At 49.0% G+C, this 24,620-nt stretch overlaps 1 protein-coding gene across 9 annotated transcripts in view; it reads left to right on the forward strand.

Moving 5' to 3' along the window:
* ABCC1 (ATP binding cassette subfamily C member 1 (ABCC1 blood group)) overlaps window positions 1-24,620 on the forward strand; it is a 162,165-nt gene that overhangs the window by 116,755 nt on the left and 20,790 nt on the right. For 8 of the 9 annotated variants that reach the window (XR_003682852.2, XR_003682853.2, XR_003682854.2 and 5 more), the window contains exons 20-28: window positions 4,092-4,118; window positions 6,925-7,015; window positions 8,951-9,083; window positions 12,920-13,127; window positions 15,168-15,478; window positions 19,208-19,407; window positions 20,769-20,895; window positions 21,466-21,567; window positions 23,816-23,962. Coding sequence is in view for 5 of the 9 variants with exons in the window: in XM_028498745.2 (XP_028354546.1) it covers window positions 4,092-4,118; window positions 6,925-7,015; window positions 8,951-9,083; window positions 12,920-13,127; window positions 15,168-15,478; window positions 19,208-19,407; window positions 20,769-20,895; window positions 21,466-21,567; window positions 23,816-23,962 (1,346 nt within the window). In the remaining 4 variants the exon portion in view is untranslated. The remainder of the gene's footprint in view (window positions 1-4,091; window positions 4,119-6,924; window positions 7,016-8,950; window positions 9,084-12,919; window positions 13,128-15,167; window positions 15,479-19,207; window positions 19,408-20,768; window positions 20,896-21,465; window positions 21,568-23,815; window positions 23,963-24,620) is intronic. The other variant, XM_028498743.1, reaches the window with a different exon arrangement.

The raw sequence follows: 24,620 nt of genomic DNA on the forward strand, positions 1-24,620 counted from the left end.
ACGTTTAGTGAACACCTGTCGTCTCATATAGATATGAAATTAAAGAAATAGAAAAAAATTTTTGTCCTTGTGATGAGAACTCTTAGTACTTACTCTCTTAACAAATTTCATATGTACACACAGCAGTTTTAATTATATTAATCATGTACGTTATATCTCTAGTACTTATTTATCTTATAACTGGCAGTTAGTACCTTTTGGCTACCTTCATCCAATTCCTCCTCCTCCCCTCCACCTCTGGTGACCACCAATCTGATCTTTTTTTCTCTTTTGGTTTTTTTTGAAGTATAATTTACCTGCAACACTATGCTAGTTCCTGGTGGACAATATAGTGATTTGATATTTCTGTACATCACAAAACGACTGCCACACAAGTCTGCTTTCTGTATAGATTTGTCTTACTCCGAACATTTCACATAAACAGAATTCTTTAGCGTGGTCTTTTGTGACTGGCTTCTCTCACGTAACCTGATGTTTCCAAGGTCTGTCTGTGGTAGCTTGCATCAGCACTTCGTTTCTTCTGATTGTTGAATTGTAAGCACACAACGTTTTATTTATTCATTCATCAGCTGATGAGCATTCGAGCTGTTTCCACTTTTTGTCTATTATGAATCGTACTGCTACAAACCCTAGGGGTTTTAAAAGAGAAGTATTTTCTTTTGCCAGTGCAAGATAGCTGATGCTCCCTCCAGCATTTAAACTCTAGATTGGAATGAGTTTCTACATGTTCATGCTCCTGTGGTTGGAAGGTTCTGCTGTAGGTCTAAGCTGCTTTCCTCTTGCTGCAGAGTCCCCTTCCTCTGATTGTCTCTTAGCCCAAGTCAAGCCAAGGTCACACGGTGGGCGGTGGCAACTTCAAGATCACTGTATTTCACCTGCCTGCTTGGCGGGCTGCATTTAGGCAAAAATAACCCTCTGTGCTTTCTAAAGTGACGTGTGTGGGTTTATCTGAATCTTTTTCCCAAAATAAGGTCTATGTCTCCCCTTTCTATCCAGCTGAGCAGCGACTGTCCTTATATCTTGTTGAGTTTTTTCCCTTCCCTTCCTCCCCAGCCACCCGCATATCCAAAGCAGGTTATGCAGAACATGGAATGCTGCCAGTTAAAAAAATTTTTATGTGTGCACGTCAGCGCTTAATTTAGTGGTGAAAGTACCATCCACCACCCTAGCTCCACTGTGGGTTTATTTCCCCAATTCAGCCACCCATCCCCAAGCTGGACAGGTCACAGAGGTCTTCTACCCATGGGTCTAAAAATCAAACGCCCTCCCTCCTTTCTTTCCACCTGTGTGGAGGGGCCCCGCCGATAAGGCTTGGCGTCAGGGTCCAGTCTTGCTCAGCTGTAGTCAACTCTGAGTGCCAGTGACCTTGGATTTGTTTGAACCACACTTTTGGCTCCTTCTAAAGGGAAACTTTTGTTTCCTCGTTGGATTAATCAGGTCTTTTTTAGAACACGCAGGCTGAAGGACAAGTGTCTGCTGTGAGGGGATTCTCTCTCCCTGGGATGGGGAATAGGAGCTAGGCTCGGGGTCGGGGGGAGACTGACCCCTCCCCAGGGATATGCAGGATCCTGTTTCTAGGAAACTTTTTGCGTGTTGGTTTTGGTTGCAAAGAGAGTTATGAAGTAGTTCATTAACCTTGTACTTGGAAGGTATAGCACATTTTTATTTTCTCCGGTTTCTTTATTAGGAACCTAAAACCTAGAATGGGGGTTTTCAGTAGAGAACATTTGTGCCTCCCGGGGACACTTGGCAATGTCTGGAGACATGTTTGGTTGTCACAGTGTGGGTGGAGGGGGACACTCCTGGCATCTAGTCGGGAGAGAGCAGGGATGCTGCAGTGCACGGGGCAACCCCCTCTGTCCCCCAGGAGCGGAGAATCACCCAGCCCACGATGTCAGTAGAGCTGAGGGTGTGAAAGCCGCTCTGCTTTGACTTCTCTCTGCCCAGGTTCTTCCCTTGTCATCTTGGGAGAAAGACTTTGATTCCAACGACCTGGCTGCTTTTCAGAACCTTATTCGAGACATCTCTCAACCTTGTCACTCATTATTTTCCCTTTTTCAGATTTTTTGGGGAATGTTTTTTTTACCTGATTATAAAATCAGTATGTGCTCCGTGTAGACAATGGCAAAGTGTAGAAAAGCTCCAAGAACCAGCAAAAAGAACATCCTTCTGCTTTTGCACTGCACAGAGGGGAACTGCGTTGGCATTTGGCCTCTTTCCCACCTGTCTTTCTAGCCCAGGACCTTTTCCCTGAGAAGAGTAGGGTCCTAGGATGTGCTTTTGTCATCAGTTCTCCTGTCCCTCTTTTGTTTCTTAACATCAGGTCCCAGGCACCTCCCCATGTTGCAGAAGTCTGTTGTAAGCACCAAACAGCAGCTGGAGAGTCTGTCAGACAGATGGCACATTCCTCCCCGCTGTCCTCAGTGTCCGTGTTTCTTCCCCTTTTGAGTCTGAAGAACTTGCAGGGCCGAGGCGGGAGGATAGGGCTGGGTGATGTAGCCGATCGATTCCGTTTTTGGTCAAAAACCAGCCGTTGACTGTAAAGCAGTGACTTGAATTCTTCCCTCAAGGGGGAGGCTTGCCTGCTGGCTCTTGCCCAGGCTGAGTTCCAGAACCTTCTTGAGAATAAACAGCAAGCCTGCGAGGTGCCCGCCTTGAGGGTCAGTGGCTGGCTGAACACACGACCCGGGCAGTGCTTATGTTGTTCAAAGGCTGGGGTGGCGCCTGGCTTACTAGTATCACAGGCCCATCCGTGGTGCTTAGAAGCACTCAAAGGACAGTCACTGGGTTGCAAGTTTTATGTCTTTGCTTCTTAATTATTTTATAGCACCCTCCCTCTCCCACCCCCCCACCATTCATATTTTCTCCTTACCCTGCTTTATTTTTCTTTGTAGCATTTAACACTGCCTGACAGTATATTCTGGATCTACTACTTGATTATTTCTTTTTCTCCCTTGGAATTTAAGCTCCAGGAAGGTTTTTTGGTCACCTCTGCATCCCCAGGGCTGAGAACAGTGCCTGGCGCATAGTGGATACTCAGGAAATATGTTAAATAAGTGACTGAATGAGTTGCATCTTGATTGTTTAAGGCATGCCCTGCGTAACCATCGGACATTAACACATCTGTGTATATATCCCAGATTGGAAAGAACCATGAGCTGATACTGCCTATTTCTCTCAGGGCTGGTTTAGAAACCATCTTTGTGGGTTCAGGCTAGGAGATGGCACCACTGTGGCCGATATTGTGCCCCTTCTGGCATTGGAAGGTGGCTCTGCTCGTTCACTTGGCCATTTGTTTGTTAATCCGTCCATCTGCTTATCTGCTGTGCGCCACGGGGACATCTGGTACATGAGCCACCGTATGAAATGGTGCCCCTTGGATTGTGCAGTGCACATCCTGTACAACCCCACATGGCCGACGGATGCACCAGGTGCTGGGAGTAGAGTGGTAGATAAGACCTAGGAATGGTCTCAAGAGTTCACAGTGTGATGGGGGAGACAAACACTAAATAATCAAGGACATCGTGGTGCTAAACGCGGTGCTGGAGGCGAGCCTGGGGAGCTGGAAGAAACCTGAGACGGGCTCCCCGTCCCCGCCTGGGGGGTCCAAGATGATATCTAAGCCAAGTCACCTCCTCTTCCCCCTTCTCTCCACGTGGAGCTGGCTCAGAGCAAGGTGTTCGTGTCCTTGAAGAAGCAGAGGCTGTGGGCTGGTGAGAGGCCTGTGCCATCTCCCAGCTGGCACGCCTGCCCTGCGCTCTGTAATACTTTCTCTCTCTCCCTCTGGTGCCCGGAAAACAGGCGTGAAGACAGAAGGTCTGTCTGCATTTTTCTAGCTCTCTTTATGTTTGAACACTTGCAGCTTTTAGAGTAGGGTGCTGGCCCAGGCAGTGTACTTGTCAGGGATGTGCCCAGAACACGTGGGATGGGGAAACCGAGGCACAAATGCAGCAGGTCCCTCAGCTGTCCTTGCCCCTCACCCTTAAGGAGAGACGTTCATCCAAACCCTCTGGGCATTTAAGTGGGGGAACTCAAGGGTAGGGAGTTTTACCTTGGTACTTAATGCTTTCTTGGGTCTTGTGAATTCCCAGGCACCAATGTGATGGATGAGGAGGAAGGTCAGTGACAGCGAGGTTGGAGTTGGCTGTGCTTGCGGAATGAGGTTGCAGATGGACTTGTCCTGCTGCTGCATGCCTGGGAAGGGACCCTTGAATGTCTGCCTTTCCATCCCTTTCCATCATTCATCCAGCATTTATTGGGCACCTGCTCTGTGCCTGGCTTTGTGGTTGGCTCTTGGGGATACAGTTCGAGTCTCCAGATTTCTTACAGGTCGGCTGAGTGACCTTGGCTAAGCTTTACCATCTTTGCAGGTCAAATGACCATGACCAGCATGCCTTGAAGGAGATCCTGGTTGCGAAATGCCTGGCACACAGTAGGTGGACAATGAATGGTAACAGTTTGATTATAACGACCCCACCCATACCTCCTGGGCATGATCAAGACCCAGGCAGGCCAAGATAGCACCGGGGTGATTGAAGCGTTCCTGAGGGAGTAGCTGCAGGTGGCTGGGGCACCGGAGGAGGGATGTTTCTAGAAGAACTTCAGCAGGAAAGGCTGCCCTGGCTCCCTCTGGTGACAGAAAAGTGTGAACCCACCACCAGAGCAGACCCCTCCCTCCTGTCTTCCGTAACCGGTACGTGTGGCTGAGGGTCCAGACAGAGGCCCCTTTTGGAAGCCACAGGAGCCAACTCCAGCCAGTTAAACAAGGGTGTTTACAGGCAGCTCAGAAATCAAAGGCAAAACTGAACAAGCAGGCCTCAGGCAGTGGGAACTCTGGGCATGAGACTCCTTTAGGACAGAGCAGTTGGACAGATCTTTGGTCCTGGGGCCACCGGTGGCTGAAAGTGCCGGGGGGAGGGGTTCTGATAGGCTGGCCTTGGGCAGGTTCCCCCTTGGCTGGGGAGCCTGGGCATCCTGGCAGACAGGCCTGGGAGACTCGGGGGGAGGGGGACTAAGCCCCTGAAAATTATGGGGTGGTGCGGCACACACGTTCGGTTCCCCTCCTAGGACTCTCGGTCCCTGCCTTGTGGACGAGAATTTTCCAGCTGCCCCAGTTGGCGTATCACCTGTGGGCTAACTGGGTGGAGAAGACGGGGAGGCAGCCATGGAGGCCACTGTGGGGGCTTCCACTGTGTGGGAAGCAGGAGGGGGAGGGAAGGTTGAGGCTCCCAGAGGGCCCCTGGGCAACCGTGCAGGACAGAGGGCTCTCTGAAGCACCCGCCGCAGGACAGGTGTCTCTGGGGGTGTTTTAAAGCATCCCCATCCCTGCACAGAGCAAGACAGTCAAGGCCGGGCTTGGGCCCCAGTGCTGTGCATGTATATGAGCACTGTCTGCATGCGGCTGCGTGGGAAGTCCTGCTTCTTATCACTCTTCTGTTCTGTTTGTTTTAGGGTATTTTTCCAATTAAAAAAAAAAAAGCATGCTGCTATTTAAAGCAGTGATTCTCAATCCTGGCTGTGCCCCAGAATTATCTGTGGGACATGTTTAAAAATGCAGATATAACAGTAAGCGCCTCATCAGCATCTTACATTTACCGAGCACCAGGCACAACCTCATTTCGTCCTCCCGCTAATGAGGGCGGGTGCTGTTGTTCCTCCCATTTTGCAGATGTGGAAGTTGAGGCTCAGAGGTTCATTGCTTCCACAGTATCCACAGCTGGGGAGTGAGAGAACACTTCCCACACGTCCCAGCTACCTGACTGTGCTCTCAGCATGGAGGTTGGCCTCCCTGGCAGAGTCAGTGCAGGGACCTGGCTGGCCCAGGGCATCCTGGGTGATTCATTCACAGCCAAGATTGAGAATCACCAGCTCAGAGCTCCTCCCATCAACCCAGGAATGACCCCCAGCCCTGGTTCCCTTCCATCTTCTGTTTCTTCCTGTGGCTGTCGCCTGAGAGAGCCTGCCTTTCTCGATTCTGCTTTAATTCATGTCACATCAGCATGTTCTCAGGGTCACTGCCGGCTGCGTATTTATCCCCTCATATACTGTCTGTCCTGCATCCCCTCCTCTTCCGAGGTCAGTCCTTTGGAGCCCTACCTTATGCTTCTCTCTCCTGCTTTCTCTGTCCTGGCACCAAACAGTGAGGAAATCACTGCAAAGTGGGCGGTAATAAACGTATCACTGAGTTGTTGGAAGATTAAAGGAGAGACTGTATTTCAGCACAGCACAGTGGCTGACGATAAATGTTAGCCCCTGTTCTTAAGGTGACGGTGATCATTGTTGATGCTGGGCGGATACTTCCTGGGATTGGGGCAGATATCCGGCTGGTATGGTGCCCCGTGGTGGCTGTATCAGTTGTTGAAGTGTTGAAATAGTTCCTTATTACTGGAAAAACAGCCACTGCCCTAGCAGTCCCAGGTACCCCTTACCCCGATCTTCAGGCCCTCCCCTTGATCTGGCAAACAGAGGGTTAATTCTTGGCTGAGGGCATCTGGGACTCTAGTGTCTGATGCCCTTGTCAAAACTGGTTGTCATTTATTTTGGGTTTCACCCCTGCTTGGGATGCTTGGGGACCAGGGACTGTGCCCTTTCCCCTGAGTGGTTCACTGTGTCCTGGCTCCATTATCCAAGCTTCACACAGCACAGATGCCATCACCAGCACTGGATTTCACTGGTCGCTGCTGGCACAGAGCACTTGCTCGGGCCCAGGGCCCTTGAGACGGTTGCAAAGCACCATCCCTGCCCCAAGGAAGCTGGCTCCAGTATCTCCTGCAGCCCAGCTGGGGAGCCTGTCCGTGGCTGCAGCAAAGCAGGTCTCGCTTTCTGAGCTTCCAGGAGGCCAGGTTATCTGCCATCTCCCCGCACGGTGACAGGTTTTGGTGTCCAGCTCTTAAAGCCACGATTCCCCCTCCCCGCTTCTGCCAGGCTTAGCAGGTGTTGGCAGGCCAGGGAAGGAGGTGAAGCAGGTGGAGAACGGCATGTTGGTGACGGACGCTGTGGGGAAGCAACTGCAGAGGTAAGGCGGGGGTGGGGGTGGGGATACCCTGGGGATTCTCCCGGCACCACGTTTCTGCCCCCTGCCTGGGCGGGGGGAGAGGAGGGAGAAGGGTGCCCGCGGCGAGGCTCACCTACCAAAAAAGGCCTTCAGCTTCTGCCTCCCTCCCAAATCCTTGTGAGGGGGACTTCACTTCCCAGGGAACAGAGGCCCAAAGGGGAAGCCTGGTTCTGTTCCTGCGAGGTGGCACGGCTCACACAGGCCTCACGATTTACCCATCCGTCTGCATTTCTGACACTCAAGCTCCCTACATGGTGTGTGCGGCTCTTTGCTCAAGTCACGCAGAGGGGCCTGGAACGTTCAGGCTTTAAGAACCAGCAGCTGATTCAAAATAGAGTAATAGTGACGGCTGCGTTTCATGTCCTGTTAGGAGCCAGGCACAGTGCCAAGCCCTGTACGGTCTTGTGGACCTGGAGGTAGTTACTGTCATCTTCCCATTTTACGGGTGAACAAACTGAGAGCTGTCCATAGGTCACGCAGCTGCAGAGAAGCTGAGCTTGAATTTGAACCCGAGTTTGGCTTCTGAGCCAATGCTCGTAAGTTCTACACTTCGGTGTTTAAAGAAGGTTGCTTTTGGCTAGATCATTGGGTGTTTGGAGGAGCAGCATTAACCTCCCTGTGCCTCAGTTTCCTCAGTTGTCAAATAGGGTCTTTGGTGCACTCACCTTGTAGGGTTGTAGGAAGGCTTGTGTGATACGCTGCCTGTGAAGGCATCAGCACTCAGTAAATACCACTCAGTTATTATTTGGGTGAGCTGGGACCGCCTGGGGTTACTTCTTTTGAGGTGGGGGGATTTCACAGAAATGGGCTGGGAAGGAAATTGGCACAAGCATCTGTGCCCCTGAGAACCCTGCCCACGGTCCCCTCCTGGGCCTGGCTTTGTATCTTACACGAGAGGTGGACATACTTCCTTCCTTCTCTGCTGGCGCACCAGTCCCGGTGGTGAGCTCGGCGAATGTGTGTGTGTAAAGTACTTAGAACAGTGCCTTGCCCGGAGTCAGCCGAGAGGTGAGGGGACACTGCCCCAGTCTGTGCAGGCGGCCAGCATAATCAGTCTTAAGAATTAGCTGAGATGAGGCAGGCTCCTGCAGGCTGTCCTGGGACGTGGGGGCAGGTGACTGCGAGAGAGAGCCATGGGTGGACTGAGCAGAAACACACAGAACACTGGGTATTCGTTTTCCATTGCTACATAGCAAAGGATCACAAGCTTAGTGGTTTGTCATCTCAGTTTCTGTGGGTCGAGGCGTCCAGGCACAGCTTAGCTGGCTCCTCTGCTCAGGGTCTCTCTCAAGCTGTAACCAAGGCATTGGCCAGGCTGGGGTCTCAGCTAAAGGCTCGGCTGGGGAAGGGTCGGCTTCCAAGCTCACGTAGCTGTTGACAGGACTCCGTTCCTCAGTTCCTAACTGGCCACAGCCTGGAGCACCCCTCTGTTCCCAGCTCCGTGGGCTTCTCCAACCTCCACACTCGCTTCATCAAGGCAGGCAAACCAAGAAGGCAGTAAGGTTGATGACCAAGGTGGAAGTCGTACCCCATCCCTTTGCTTGTGTGGGTCTTGAGCCGTGTACACACACACGCACATGCGCACACACACACACACACACACCCCCCCAAGTCATTCCCCAAGCATACACCTCCGCAGGGAAAGAGACTGCCCCAGGAAGTAAAGCGCTCTGGATGATGATCTGCATAAAGCTGGTGAGTACTGGTGGGCAGGAAATGCTTTCTGAATAAAGTCCGCATAAAGGAGTGGTTCTTCCGTGGGGCACTGGGGCCAGACCCTTCCCCTCTCAGGGTCACCTATGTAAAATCAGAAGGGTGAACTAGTTTGGTGCTTTGGGGGCCCACCTCTGCCTGGGGCCTCCATGCGGTTGACGCCCGTGTGCCTTGCTTCCCCAGACAGCTCAGCAGCTCCTCCTACAGTGGGGACGTCAGCCGGCACCACACCAGCACCGCGGAGCTGCAGAAGCCCAGGCCCGTGGAGGAGGACACCTGGAAGCTGATGGAGGCAGACAAGGCTCAGACTGGGCAGGTGAGGGCGACGGCCCACGTCGCTGTGCGTCCCTAGGGCCCGGGCCCTGTGCGGAGTGCTGGGGTTGTCTTAATTCATGTCTTCCTCACAAGGAGCCTCGAAAGGTACTGTTTTAAGGGCCGGAAACCAGACCGAAGGGCCTAGGTGACTTGCCCCAGGTCACAGCTGGTGCATGACAGAGCTGGGATGTGAACCCGGCACTCAGACTCCAGGGTTGGTATCTGTAGTCTCTGCCGTCCTGACCACCGCCTCCTTTGAGCAGCTGGGGCCCTTGTTAGCCGTAGGTGACCCAGATGCCTTAAATCAGGGCTTCCCACCTCACGGGGTTCAGCTGTGTGTGCCTTGGTTTCAGGTCATCACAGACTCAGCCCTATAGAACATTAATTATGTAGTCAGAAAAAATTGTTTTTCACTTTTTAATTTCTATTTTTGCCCTTATAATTACAAGCAGGTCCTGTTTTATTGTGCTTTGCTTTATCGCACTTAACAAATACTGCATTTTTTACAATTGGAGGTTTATGGCAATCCTGTGTTGAACACTGGTGCCGTTTTTCCAGGAGCATTTGCTCACTTTGTGTCTCTCTTTTTTTTTTTTTTTTTTTTTTTTTTTTTTTTGCGGTACGCGGGCCTATCACTGTTGTGGCCTCTACCATTGCGGAGCACAGGCTCTGGACGCGCGGGCTCAGCGGCCATGGCTCACGGGCCCAGCCGCTCCGCGGCAGTAGATTACATTGATTGGTTTTTTTTTTTTTTTTTTTTTTTTTGCGGCACGCGGGCCTCTCACTGTTGTGGCCTCTACCATTGCGGAGCACAGGCTCTGGACGCGCGGGCTCAGCGGCCATGGCTCACGGGCCCAGCCGCTCCGCGGCATGTGAGATCTTCCCGGACCGGGGCACGAACCCGCGTCCCCTGCATCGGCAGGCAGACTCTCAACCACTGCGCCACCAGGGAAGCCCCACTTTGTGTCTCTTTGCCACATTTGGTAGTTCCTGGAATATTTCAAACTTGTTCGTTAGTATTATAATTTGTTGTTATTATTACTATATAAAATATTATATTGGTTATTATTATACTATATTAACATTATATTATGATATTTGTGATCTGTGATCTTGGATGTTACTACTACACCTCACTGAAGGCCCAGATGATGGTTAGCATTTTTTAGCAATCAAGTATTTTTTAAATTAAGGTGTGTACATTGTTTTTTTAGACATAATGGTATTGCACACTTAATAGACTACAGTATAGTATAAACATAACTTTTATATGCACTAGAAAACTGGAAAATTCATGTGACTTACTTTATTGCGATATTTGCTTTATTGCCGTGGTCTGGAACCAAACCCATAATGTCTCTGAGGTGTGCCTGTATGTCAGTGAGAAAGTCTCGGCTGGGGCTTTATCTTTAATACCTGTCTTAGTCCCTTTGGGCTGCTGTAACAGAAGACCATGGTAGAGGTGGCTTAGAAATGACATATGTTGGGGACTTCCCTGGCAGTCCTGTGGTTAAGACTTCACATTTCAATGCAGGGGTGTGGGTTCAATCTCTGGTCGGGGAGCTAAGATCCCACAAGCCTTGGGGCCAAAAAACCAAAACGTAAAACAGAAGCAATATTATAACAAATTCAGTAAAGACTTTAAAAATGTTCCACATCAAAAAAGAAAGAAAAATGACATACATTTATCGCTCATAATTCTGGATGCTGGCAAGTCAAAAATCATGGCACCAGCAGATGCAGTGTCTAATGAGATCTTCCTGGTTCATAAATGGCCATCTTCTTGCTGTGTCCTCACATAACAGAAGGGATGAGGGAGCTCTCTGGGGCCCCTTTTATAAGAGCACTAATCCCATTTATGAGGACTCTACCCTCATGGCCTAATCACCTCTCAAAGGCCCCACCTCCTAATACTGTCACATGGACGGGGGTGGGGGGGGATTAGGATTTCAATATACAAATTCGGGAGGAGACACGAACGGAACATTCCATCTACAGCACTAACAGTCACAAACTTCTCTTTGTAACAAGGAGAGCAGGTTTCAAGCTCTTGTTTTACTGTGTTTTTTTATGATCATCTGTTTTGGGCAAGTGTCAATTTTCTGTTTATGGTAGTGATGCAAAGTTTATTTTTAAAATTAAAGTGGTTATTTTTTTTAATAGGGAGTAGTGTTTTAAAAATAAGTTTAAAAAAAGTACACAAATAAAAACGAACCTATGAAAGGTGATACGGGAATGAGCAGAGTTGGGGCACTGTTCTGTCAGATCTACCTGGACACATCCAGAATTTCCCGGGCCCTCTGTTTCCAGCTCCTTACCTCATCTTGGTCACACCTGTGGCCGGGGGCAGAGGTGGCTGTAGGGTGTCTTCCTCCCTTGCTCTTAGTGACCCTCCAGGGAGCCAGAGAAATGACCCAGAATCAAGGACTTGAGAAGGAAGGGCCAGAGGTGCCAGTCCCATTTAATCCTCACTTAATCCCCACACCACCCAGAGCAGGTGGGTCCCCGCCAGTATCCGCATTCTACATGCAAGGAAAACCAAGACCTGGGGGCTTGTAACTTGCCGAAGTCTGAACAGGAGCGGAGCTGGGCTTAGCCCACCCCGGTCACTTCTGACTCCTATGCCCACCTTGTTCCTCTGCTCATGAGGAAGGGTCCCAAGTTCTGCAGAGCACCTCGGGGTCAGCAGGCAGCTCAGCTGCATGAGGGGGCCAGGTGGTGAGATAAACACGTTCTTTATTCTTACACCCCCTCCCCACTCTTTCAGTTTGAAGAGCAGAGACTTGGAAAGTAAAAATCAAAAGGAAGCACCCAGTTATATCTTGGACCTCTGTTCTTCCACCTGCTTCCTTTTAACCAGACTGCACCTCAAACAGATGATCTTTATGACCCAAAATTCAGCATGAAAAGCCTGATGTGACAATGAGCACACACACAGGGAAAGATACCTGGAGTTTGTTGAAACCACGCCAAGCGGGTTGGGTGTGGGGCTGGCCCAAAGCCCATTGTCCCTGTCTGTGGTGTTCAGCCACCCTTTGAGTGGCTACACGTACTTACGTAGCCCCCATGCTGGGCTCCATAGGGATATAGGAGTGAAAGAAGCCCCCAGCTGCCACCTGGTGGAGTTGGGAAACGGGCTGAGCAATGGGAGGCCAGTTGCGATTGGGAGGAATTGGTGTCGGGTGTTCAGAGGACTGGGGCGGGTGAGGGGGATGTGACACTTGGTCGTGGGTGCTAGGCAACATGTCCCATTTTCTTCAGACTCTTTGATGGCTTCCTGATGGTCCTGGAGTAAAAATCGGAATCCTGGACAGGATCTCTCAGGCCCTGTGTGGTCTGGCCGCTCCCTGTTCTTCAGCCTCATGTTGCTCCAGCCATCCTTTCCTCCTTTCAGGTTCCCTCCTAAGTCAGGGCCTTTGCACATGCTGGTCCCTCCGCCTGGAGTGCCTTTTTTCCATTTTCACCTGGTTAATTCTTTGATGTCCCTTCCTTAGGGAGAACCTCCTCTGATACCTCCCCACCCTGGGTTAGGTCAGGATGCCCAGTTTTATACTCGTATGAAATCATGTACCACTTCCAGCCCTTCTCTGGGATTATGCATTTATCTGGGCAGTGATTTGTTGAAAGCCTGTCTTGCCGCTTGACTGGAAGCTCCATGAGGGCAGAAACCTTGACTTTGCTGCTGATGACTTCTTTGCCCAGGAACTAAAGGGGAGGGGCTCGTAGGCATGAGCACAGGTTAGGGGGCTGGACCACAGGGTCTGTTGAAGTTCCTGGCCTTGGGTGGGCATGGCTGGTGGGTGCATTCTGTAAGATGCCTTCTCTCCCTGGTCTCAGGTCAAGCTCTCCGTGTACTGGGACTACATGAAGGCGATAGGACTTTTCATCTCCTTTCTGAGCATCTTCCTTTTCCTGTGTAACCACGTTGCTTCTCTGGCCTCTAACTATTGGCTCAGTCTCTGGACTGATGACCCCATCGTCAATGGGACCCAGGAGCACACGAAAGTCCGGCTGAGCATCTATGGAGCCCTGGGCATTTCTCAAGGTGGGCCTCCCTGCCCCCCACCTGCTGTTGGCACTTGGAGCCACTTCCATGTCTTGTTATAAGATTGGGTCCCCCAACTTGTCAGGGTTTTGCAGGCCCATAAACCAAACACACATGAATAGTAACTCTCACGTAATAGACACTGAGGTATTTGTAGAATGAATGTTTCTCGAATGCTCTGTTTCGTGTGGCCCTAGGAGACAGAGGGGAGGGGAGCTCCAATGTGCCCATTTTACAGATGAGGAAAGTTGAGAAATAGAAGGCAACCAAGGGCCCTTGCCTGTTATTGTTCTGGCAGGGTAATGGTGTTTCTGTAAAGTCTTATTTGTGGACTTTTACCTGCTGCCTAAAGGTGGGAATTAGTTTATACTAGTGGTTCATAACGCAGGCAGTGTTGTCCTCAGAGGACATTTAGCAATATCTAGCGATACTTAGAGTTGGCACAGCTTCAGAGTAGGGGTGGGTGCTACTGGCATCTAGAGACCAGGAATGTTGCTAAACATCCTGCAGTGCACAGCACAGCCTCCACAGCAGAGCATGTTCCAGCCCCAGATGTTAATAGTGAGGAAGTTGAGAGAGCCTGCATATACCCTTCCTGTGGTCCCATGAAGGTACCTAGACACAGCAGCGTTAATAGTCATAGCTAATGTTTACTGAGCACTTACTTGGTGCCTGGTTCTGTTTTAAACACTTTAAGGTGTTTTAATTTATTTTACTTTTGCAGCAATCACATGAGGTAGGAGCTAATGCTTTCCCCATTTTAGAGATGCAGAAACTGAGGCCCAGAGGGGTTAAGTAAGTTGCCCAAAGTCATGAAGCTAATACATGGCACAGCTGGCATTGAGCAAGGCGGTGTGGCTCAGAACCCATCCTCTTCACCACCACGCTACATGGTCCCTGAGCTATGTGTTCATAAAAATGATGTTTTTATGATAAATAAGTGTATACATTCTGCATTTTGAGCACTTCTTGTGTACCACGCACATTGCCAGGTGGGCCCTTTACGTTCAGCAGTGCTACAAGATGTATCATTGTCCCCATTTTACAGTTGAAGAAAGTGAGGTGCAGAGAGGTTAAGTGACTTAAGGAAGGTCCCATGGCTGGTGAGTGGCAGCGATGGGATTTGGCTCAGAGTCTGTTGTCCTGGCCGCTGCCTCATGGCTTCCTTCTTTGATCAAGGAGACCAAGATCGAAGCCTCTCTATCCCTGCGAAATCACCTCTCTGAACAGAAAGGGTGCCCTTGGCTTGTTTGGAGGGACCATAAATGTCTCATGATCTCCGAGAGACGGCTTTGAAAAAACCAGAAGAGCAGGCATGGAGTTCTTAAATGTCTTAATCCCTAAAACTCCCTCAAAGGGCTAGGGTCTGTGGCCTTCAGATTATAATTAAGAGGAGATAGAGCACAGAGAGGGTGTGATGTTGACCAGGACTCAGAGCAGCAGTGTGTGTTCCAGAGCTGTGCTGTCCAGTATGGTAGCCACCGGCCTCATGTGGCTATTTGAATTTCAGTTCATAAAAATTAAATAAAATTAAAATATCAGTTATAGAGTTACACTAGCTATATGACAAATGCTTACTAGTCGCATGTCGCTAGTGGCTACCACATGGGACAGCACAGATACATACCATTTCCATTATCACAGAAAGTTCTGTTGTACGGCGCTGGTCTAGAGGATGTGGCATACAGATTAAGAGCATGATGCTGGAGCAGGCTGCTGCCACTGGAACCCCAGCTCTGCTTCTGATTGGCTGAGTCTATCGAGGGCAAAGGAATTCACCTATCTGAGCTTCAATTTCCTTACCTGTGGCATGAGTACTAATAGAACTTATACAGGGTCCTCATAAGGATTAGATGCATGTAAAACTCACACAGTGAGGTTTGTGCATACTAAGTGCTCGATTAATAGTTGCCACCATTATTATTGTTATTAGAAGCTGGGAGTCCAGGCTGCTTGGTCCACATGGTCACATGGCCACTCGTCCCTGCCCTCAGCTCGGTCCCTCTCCCATCGTGGAATTTAACGCGAGAGTGTTTGTAGGTATCACGGTGTTCGGCTACTCCATGGTGGTGTCCGTTGGGGGCATCTTCGCCTCGCGCCGCCTGCACCTGGACCTGCTGCATAACGTCCTCAGGTCGCCCATGAGCTTCTTCGAGCGGACCCCCAGCGGGAACCTGGTGAACCGCTTCTCCAAGGAGCTGGACACGGTGGACTCGATGATCCCGCAGGTCATCAAGATGTTCATGGGCTCCCTGTTCAATGTCATTGGCGCCTGCATCATCATCCTGCTGGCCACTCCCATGGCGGCCGTCATCATCCCGCCCCTGGGCCTCATCTACTTCCTTGTCCAGGTAAGAGGTGGGGTCTTAGGGTCCAGGACGAGCCCAGCTCTGTATCACTCTCCATGTGAGCACAGGGCTCCCTTTGTTTTATGTTTCCTCAGTGTGGGGCTGTGGAGGATGTGCTGGAGGAGGGTTAGATTTATTTTTGTCAGTTTTGAATATCTAAGTTGATTGTTTTTAGCTTGCAATAACCAAATATCCTTTTTTCCTAATAACAAGGGTTTTTTTTAAAGCTGTAAGTTAGAAAAGAAAATAAGCTATAGCCATAAAGGCATCTTTATTATGAAAATTCCTTTAAGTATGAAATTCTTTAGGTCCTAAGTCCCCTGCAGATAATGAAGACATGAATAACAGCAACTTAAATATTTTTTTCCCTTGTAATAGAAATCTTGAGGTAGGCTATTCAGGGCTGGTGTGGCAGCTCCATGAGTTTGTTAATATCCCAGACTCCTTCACTGTGGGTTTTTTTTGGGGGGGTGGGGGGAGGGGGTGTTGTTCTATCGTCTTTGCCTTCCGTTCTTAAGTTGGTCTCACGGTCCAAGTTGGCTGCTGGAGCTCCAGCCATCACATTTCTATTTCAGAAAATAAGCTTGAGGAAGGGGAACAGGGCAAGGGAGCATTTGACAGCTGAGTCAACATCAGCTGTGGTGCTTCCAGTTGACCGATGAGCATGTTAAGGCCCAAGTGGTGGAGCTGGGAATGTGAACTCGTGCCCGATTCGAAAGCTCTTGCTGGTAACTGCAGTGCTGCATTGTGCTTTCCTGCCTCTGAGAGGTTAGCTGCAGCACAGTTGCTAGTGGGGGACTGCTGTTTAGATGGGAGCGTAATGACTGCTGCACAAAATACGAGTAAGAAACCACGAGGTGCTCCATACCTCAAACTGCACTCTGTGTGGCCTGTTCGTGTGGGCCCTGGGAGGCCTTGGCCCAGTCAGCCAGCGCCCAAACCCTCCCACACTGTGGCCCAGTGACTGGTGAGTGTGAACAAAGGTGGAATCAGAGCAGGTCCCGGACCCTCGCTGTGTTCTCTTTAAATTGGTGCCAGCTTTTCTGGAAAGTCATCCAGCTGTATTTACCAAAAATGTTATCCGAGTTCATACCCTGGCTGGACAATTTCCTGAAGGACCCAATTCAAGAGAACAAAATGGGCCAAATGTGACGTTTGAGGCAGCTCAGATATCTGCCAGTAGCAGGGCCTTGAGCACACCACGGAACAACTGGGTAATGGAATGTTATGTGCCTTTAACGGGAGAATTGGGAAGACACTGTTGCGACACCAACAATTTTATTTTTAAACAACAAAGGGAATGAAGTTAGCAAAGGATCATGTTGTCAGCACACTGTCATTATAACTAAGACGAAGTGCATAATGGGTGTGGGCAGGACTGGAAAGAGAGGCACAAAAATGAAAACATTGCCTTTCTAAGGGTTGAGATTATGAGGGAATTTAGTTTTTTAATGGCTTTCAACTGAATATACGCTTGTCCTATAACCCAGCAGTCTCAGTCCTCAGTGGATATGCAAAAGAAGAGAATCTATCAAGCAAAAAAAAAAAAAAAAAAAAGCTAGAATGTTCTTAGCATCTTGATTCCTAATAGCCCCAAATGTCCATCACAGGAGGATGGAGACATACATTGTGGTATATTTATACAATGACTCAGCAGTGAAAAGGAATGAACTGCTAATACACACAAGGAGGATGAATCTCAGAGATACTATGTTGATCGAAAGAAGCCAAACACAGACGAGTACATTTGTGTGATTGTGTTTTTATGAAGTTGAAGAACAGGCAAGTACGATGTGGTAAAAGTCAGAGTAGTGGCTATAAGGGGTATTGACTGTGAGAGGACACAAGATAAATCTTCTAGATTTTGATCAGGTAGTGGCTATGCAGGTGTAGATAAACATAAAATCCATAAAGCTGTAAAGATTTAGTGCACTTTCCAGTGGATGTAAGTTGCATCTCAAAAAGTGGCTTTTAAGGGTATATGTGTGTAAGGGTATGTGTTCTCTCTCTCTCTGTCTCTCTCTCTCTCTCTCTCTCTCTCTCGGGAAAAGATCTAAAAGGTTATACACTGAAATCTGAATAGTTCTTATCTCTGGATTGTGGACTTAATGTAATGTTTATCTAATCTTTCTGTCTATATCACTCCAAGCTTTTGAAAAATGGATATACATTACTGTTTTAACTTAAAAGCAAGTCATGTTAGAAAGAGGAATGTAAGAGGTAAGATGATGTGGAATTCTGTTTGGGCTTCCACATTGCTGGAATAAGGCATTTCTGCCCGTGGAATTGTTTGGCATCCGTGAAAATTACCCGGCACACGTCTTAGTGTCTCGGCTCTCAGCCCGCTGCCTGGCACAGGGCAACTGTGTGTCGGGCAGTTATTTTCACTCATGAGACCAGGCACTGTCTTGGTCTCTGGAAGAGTAAGGTGAGTCCACGAGGTGCATTATGTCTCCTGGAACAGAGCTGAAAAGGAAAGCTAATAATTACTTTTTCAAAATCAAGCTATTCCTTAACAAAAATAAATCTCAGGTTAGCTTTTTAGAGGAAATAAAATTCTGAGGACATGACAAGTGGAATAAATTGAGCAGGTAAAATGTTTTAGAACTGTTTCCACCCAGGATGAAAGAAAGCCAGGGAGAGGAGGTGATTCCAGGAGAGGGTAATGGGGACGGATGCTGGGGGGGCCTCGAGCCAGGCAGGAGGTCTGGATTTCATTTTGCCGCCAGAGGAGGAGATAGCATCTGACTGTGTGCAGGGATTGTCAGAACCACTGTTCTGAGATGGCCCTGGTTGGTATGGTCCCTGGGTGAGTTTTCAGAGTTTCTGGAGCCCCAGAAGGCTGCCCAGCTTGCAGTTCAAATGACCACATGAGCTGCCATCCAGAAAGAAGTGGCTGACCTTGGAGGCCCTGTCAGAGCCACCTGTTCTGTTCAGTGCTCTCCGTGGAAGGTCTCTGCCCCCAGAATGGCCCAGGGCACCCGACGCAGGCCAGGAGGCAGGAGGCCATGTCCCTGAGCACCCTGTGTCTGCTTGCCCGACTCTGCTGTTGTTGAAGCAGCGTTCCATCTGCAGCACGTCCAGGAGAATAGAGGTGTCTTCAGGTGACCAGTCCAGCCTGTGTCACAGCTCCTCAGCACTTCCAGTGAGCGACTGCATCTTGTTGACCATCTCTAACGAGCTGAATGCCTGGGGTTAGGGCAGGAGCAGAGCGGATGTGGTCACTGTCCATGGGGACGGGTGGAGGCAGGGTTTGCACTGAGGTCTGGTTGTCATAAAGCCACACTGCAGGGTCCATAAACCCTAGAGGTCAGTGGTATCAGAGGGGCCAGGCAGTGCTGAGGTTAGCACTTTGACGGGGTTCAAATCCTAGCTCTGCCGCTTCCTAGCCACACGACCTTAGGGAAGAGGTTGTCTTTAGTTTACTCATTGTGAAACTGGAATGAGCACCTCGTAGGTTTTTGGTGAGGACTGCATGAGCTGATATATGTAAAAGAACTTAAAACAATCCTAGGATGCTGGGCTCCACGTCAGCGTTAGCTATTATCATCACCACCACCGGCAGTATGGGGGGCGCTGTGCCTGCCGTTCGCCGGCTGAGTCGGGACAACCTGCCGAGAGCAGCCCAGCTCCAACATTTCGCCCCTGGAAGGATCCAGACGTTCTCCAGCGCAGCCCTGGGAGGCTGGGATGGGGGACCCTCGCCCACTCCCCGTCTGTCCTCTCCCACAGAGGTTCTACGTGGCCTCCTCCCGGCAGCTGAAGCGCCTCGAGTCGGTCAGCCGCTCGCCGGTTTATTCCCACTTCAACGAGACCTTGCTGGGGGTCAGCGTCATCCGCGCCTTCGAGGAACAGGAGCGCTTCATCCGCCAGAGCGACCTGAAGGTGGACGAGAACCAGAAGGCCTATTACCCCAGCATCGTGGCCAACAGGTGGGCGTGGGGCCGTGGGAGGGGCCAGGGGGAGCCTCTTGGTTCCTGGATGAGGCTGTGGAGCCATAGACTCGGTGCGAGGAGAGGACAGTATAACCATTAAAAGCAGAAAGGAGCACGGTCAGCACGCAGCTCCAGGGGCATTGGAGTGCAGGGACAGAGTTCTTCTGGGGTCAGAAGATACTGCAGGAACCATCCTTTAGCTGTTGTCCTGGTGTTACAGGATCATCAGTGACGGCAGCCTCAGCTGTTGAGTTGTTTTTGTGCCATGCTTCTCATCACACCACCCCTGTGTGATGAGTGTTGGAAGCAATTTGCTTATATTAGGTTGAACCGTGTGAAATTGCCATTTGGGGGATCAAGAATGATTAAATATCATCAATCAAAAAAAGGGGGTAGGAGTTTGCTAATTATTGACGCATCTGGAAACGTATCCTCCTCACTTGCTTACATCCTGATGTATTTTTTGAGACGTGGGATGGAAAACTCTGGGGAGGGGTAATAGCACCCTGGAAATGACCCACTGTGCACAATGTAATCCCATCGTGTAAGACTGGGCAGGGAGATTGTGAATTACTGGAGAGAACCCTGCCTTCCCTTGAAGAATTTTTAGGGAGTTTGTCAAAATCTGGGTGTGTGTGGGAATAGCTCACACCCTGAGGACCAGTCACGTGGATCTTAACGCTGTAGTGGAAAAAATATTGGTAATACTGTCTTGTCTAGAATGCTTTACATTTTAAAACATTAAAATAATGTTCCTATGTGATATCTTATAAAAGTTAGCTATTTAAACCAGTAAACCTGGTTATATTTTAAAGGTAAGGTAATGCATTTTAATGTTTCTGAAATGAGGGTGACCTGGGTCTGGGAACCCTTTGGCTGTGTTGAAAATGGTGGTTTATCTCTCACTCCCACCTCCCCCTCTCCTGCCAAGAAGAAAGTTATTTTAAATCAGGGGGTGCCTCTTAGAGCTGATGATTTCTTAGTATTTAGGAATTTTCTGGGACATATTTTTAAAAAACGCACACATGGGTGTATATTTTAAAGGTTTCAGTGAGAAAAAGTTGGTTCTTAAAAAGGCAAGCTCCAGTTTTCTGGAAAGGTCACTTCTGGAGAACTCTATTTTAGTTCCTGGGGTTGCCAGATTAGTGAGGAATTCCTGAAATCGTGTTCCTTCGGCCCTCCTTCCCCATGTCCCACGAGCAGGGCAAACGAGGCCTCTCTCAGGAACTATCGGGGAATTATTTCAGTTAGCAAAGTGGCCACCCCCCCCCCGCCCCCCCCAGCTGGAAATCAAGTCCCTGAAAAGCTGACTCGGTGTGTGTGTGTGTGTGTGTCCCTCTGCCTGTGTCTCCACGTAGGTGGCTGGCTGTGCGGCTGGAGTGTGTAGGCAACTGCATTGTCCTGTTTGCCGCCCTGTTTGCAGTGATCTCCCGGCACAGTCTCAGTGCTGGCTTGGTGGGCCTCTCAGTGTCTTACTCACTGCAGGTAAGAGGGGGTGCTCTCAGGTGGATTTTCCAGTTCTCTTAATGGGGAGCCAATTGTCAGGTTTTTGGACCTTTGCTTTGGATCTCTGTGGGAGTGGGGGAGAGGAAAGAGGGCCAAGTAGAGTTTGAGGAGCAGGTCTAGAGCCCAGTGACCGACTGGAGCAGGAGAGAAATTAGATGTGTGGCTCTGATTCCCCCATCAGCCAAGGAGAGTCCTTGATGGCATGAGAGGATACCCCCAGCTACAAGAGAAATGTACTTAATCCTGTAAATTTCCCTTGAAGCACTGCTTTAGCTGCATCTCCCAAATTTTGATACATTGTGTTTTCTTCTTATCATCTGGTTCAAAATATCTCTTCATTTCCTTTCTGATTACTTGTGTGGCCCCTGGGTTATTTTGACATGTGGTGCTTGCTTAAGAGACACAATGTAGGAAGTCTGGCTACAGTATGTGGGGTTGCTGTTTTCTGTACCTTTGTTATCTGAAACATTTCATAATTAATAATGACTTCATGGAAATAAAGCAACTCTCGCTCACTCTAGAAGCTCCATGTGACTCTTCCACTCACAGGTCACCACATACTTGAACTGGCTTGTTCGGATGTCGTCCGAGATGGAGACCAACATTGTGGCCGTGGAGAGACTCAAGGAGTATTCAGAGACTGAGAAGGAGGTAAAGCAAGCCCCCGGCCTGACCTCTTGGCCATGATCTTCAGTGTGGCTTTTACCCAAAAGAATCCTTTGAGTCCTACCATGTGGGCCTTCAACAGGCAACCTCTATCTGTCAAAAATAATCTTCTGTTATTTGTTATGTATTTTGCCGGGGGGCACTTACACTATGGAAAATGAATCGTACTAATTTTCTCTTTAAATAAGTTTAAAAATTAAATACAAATGAGTTGTTTAAAAATATTAAAAGTCAGGAACAAGAGAATCAGTACATGGATATTGCAAAAATCATGTTATTGGTAAGGAATTGACCAAAGTTTGGGAAACCCTGCATTTATTTAACCCAAGTCCTCATTTTATAGGTGGAAGAAAAAGGCATGTAGGGAGGGATGATGGCTGGTCCGAGGTCACACATGGTCCGTGGGACAGCTGGGAGTAGGACCCAAGTCTCCAGGCTTTGGTGCCATGTTTCCCCTAATAACTGCCTTATTCTGCCCACACACCACCTCCGAATAGCAGTAGTAGTGTTAATAATGGTAATAGCAGTGATGCCTGGAGATACCACCATCCCCACTACTACCAATAATAGTAGTAATAGGGACACACATATTGTGCTCTTGTCGGGTGTCAGGGCTTGTACTAAACATTTTACATAGAATAATTCATTTATTCTTTACACAGCCTTATAACTCACATTCTACTGTTATCCCCATTTTGCCGGTGAGGAAGTGGATGGAGAGAGGTTAAGTTGCTTGCCTAAGATCACATGGCCGGTAAATGGCAGACCCAGGATTTGGGTGTGTGCCTTTATGCCGCACTTTATTCCAAGAAAATGCCCCTTGGGAATGAGACCAAAGTGACCCTGGTTAGACTCTGTCTTGAGGATTTACAGAGGTGAACTACCCCAGGTCCTTTAATGCTCTGACTTGGTGAACCAGGGCCCGCTTCATTAGAGAGCATCTGTCAGAATGGTGTGAGCGCCCCCTGTGGAAATAAGAGCACATTACACCAGGAGTTTCCCACCCTATACTGAATTTATCTATTTATTTATTTTTATAAAAGCTTTCGAGATGTAATTCATATGCCACGCAGTTCACCCGTTTAAAGTGTGAAATTCAATTTAATTTACTTTAAAAAATACTTTACTTATTTTACTACTTTTAATTATTTATTTTTATACTTTTAGAATAAGAGCATATTTGAAAAAGACAGGAGAAAGAGCACCAGAGTCCTACCACTATTAAAATATATGTATTCATGATATTTATTTATAGGTAGAAAGCTCCACCCACTTCTCTCCAGTCCCCTCTGTGTTCTTATAGCATGTCCCCTTATTTATATAAAGGGTGTAAAAAAAAAAATTAACGTAAGAAGTTTATGGGCGAGAAAGGATGGACTTTCTCTTTTATTGCCCTCACCATTCCTCTCCTTCCCTGAAGATAGCCCTGAGCCTGGCCCAGAGCACATCCAGGTGTAGACCTCAGGAAATGCTGAACTGAACTAAGCAGCTTTTCAGAAATAGGGGCTGTGTGACCCCAGGCAAGTTGCTTTCTCTCTCTGTGTTTCAGTTTCCTCATATGTAAACTGGGGATAGGAAAGACCCCACTCGTGGGATTGTACTGAGGATTAAGCGAGATAATGTGATAGAGTGACCTTCAAGAGTTAGCTGCTGCTTTTACTGTGTGCCATCCAGACCTTAGAAGCCATTGGAGTATCTCACCTTTACACTTGTGTCTGTCTAGAGAAGACCATTCATTGATTCAGTCCATGAGTGTTTATTGAACACCTACTATGTGCTCTGGGCCCTGGGATATAACAGTGAACGAATAAAAGAACCTGTCTTCATAGAGGGGGATGTCCAGTGGGCGTGGGTGACAGAACAAGCAAATATGTACTTAAAATGCTAGGAGGTGGGTAAGTGCTCTGAAGGAAAATGGAGGGGGCAAGGGGAGAGACGGGCCCAGGGCTAGGAGGGTGGTCTCCTTGACCTGAGATCTGCAGCAGGTGAGCAGGTCTAGAGGGTAGTTTGGGGAAGAGCACTTCAGGCAAAAGAAGCCGCAAGTGCAAAGACCCTGAAGCAACAGGTGTGGGTGTTCATGGAACAGTCCAGAATTCAGTGTGGGGCGCATAGTGAGTGAGAGAGAGGGCCGTGTGGTCAGAGGGGTCATGGAGGCCGCTCTCACAGAGCCTTAGGGCACATGAGATGGACTTCAGACTCCTGAACCCCACCCCACCACCCACTGTGATTGCAGGCTCCCTGGCGAATCCAGGAGATGGCACCCCCCAGCAACTGGCCCCAGGTGGGCCGAGTGGAGTTCCGAGACTATGGCCTGCGTTACCGAGAGGACCTGGACCTGGTTCTCAAACACATCAACGTCACCATCGATGGAGGGGAGAAGGTGGGCCCGCTTTGACCGCCACCAGTTCACGGTCGGGCGTAGGTTGCCACCAGGCAGATGAAATGAGCTTCGTCATTTTCCCAGTCTGTCCCTGTCCCAAACCACAGAGTGGAGTGGCCTTTTGGGGAGGAACTTATGGAAGTAAAAGCTGCTCAGAGAGTGTCCCAGCAGGGTTGCAGACTGGTAGGCCAAGGGCCAAAGGAAGCCCACAGATACGTTTTGAAAGAAATCTAAGTTGCAAATGTTGAAAAATCTGGAATGTTTTATATAAAAATCCATTTCCTGCTTTTCTTGAAAGATCAGAACATCTGGCAACACTGGGCCCATCCTCCTTGCCTGGCTCTTTCTAGACAAGACATGAGCCTCCCAGTTCCCCGACTGGTCCCTTCCTGCTCCATTCATGTGCCCACTCGGCCCCGTAGGCATTTGAGTTGGCAGTCTCTAGAACAGAAAGACATCATCGTCACTACTAGGGATGGCTCAAGGGACATGTGAAATGGACAGAATTTTGGAACGTATTGCTGTTCCTGGAAGACATCCTTGCCCTGAGACCAAGGGTCCTCCTGGCCGTTTGCCAGAAGACAGTGTTTCATCTCTGAACATACGGATTTGTTAAACTTCTTACCCCAAGGCTCAGAATGTTCCGTTCCCATGAGAG

Source organism: Physeter macrocephalus, chromosome 14 (genome assembly GCF_002837175.3).
Source record: "Physeter macrocephalus isolate SW-GA chromosome 14, ASM283717v5, whole genome shotgun sequence".
NCBI lineage: Eukaryota > Metazoa > Chordata > Mammalia > Artiodactyla > Physeteridae > Physeter > Physeter macrocephalus.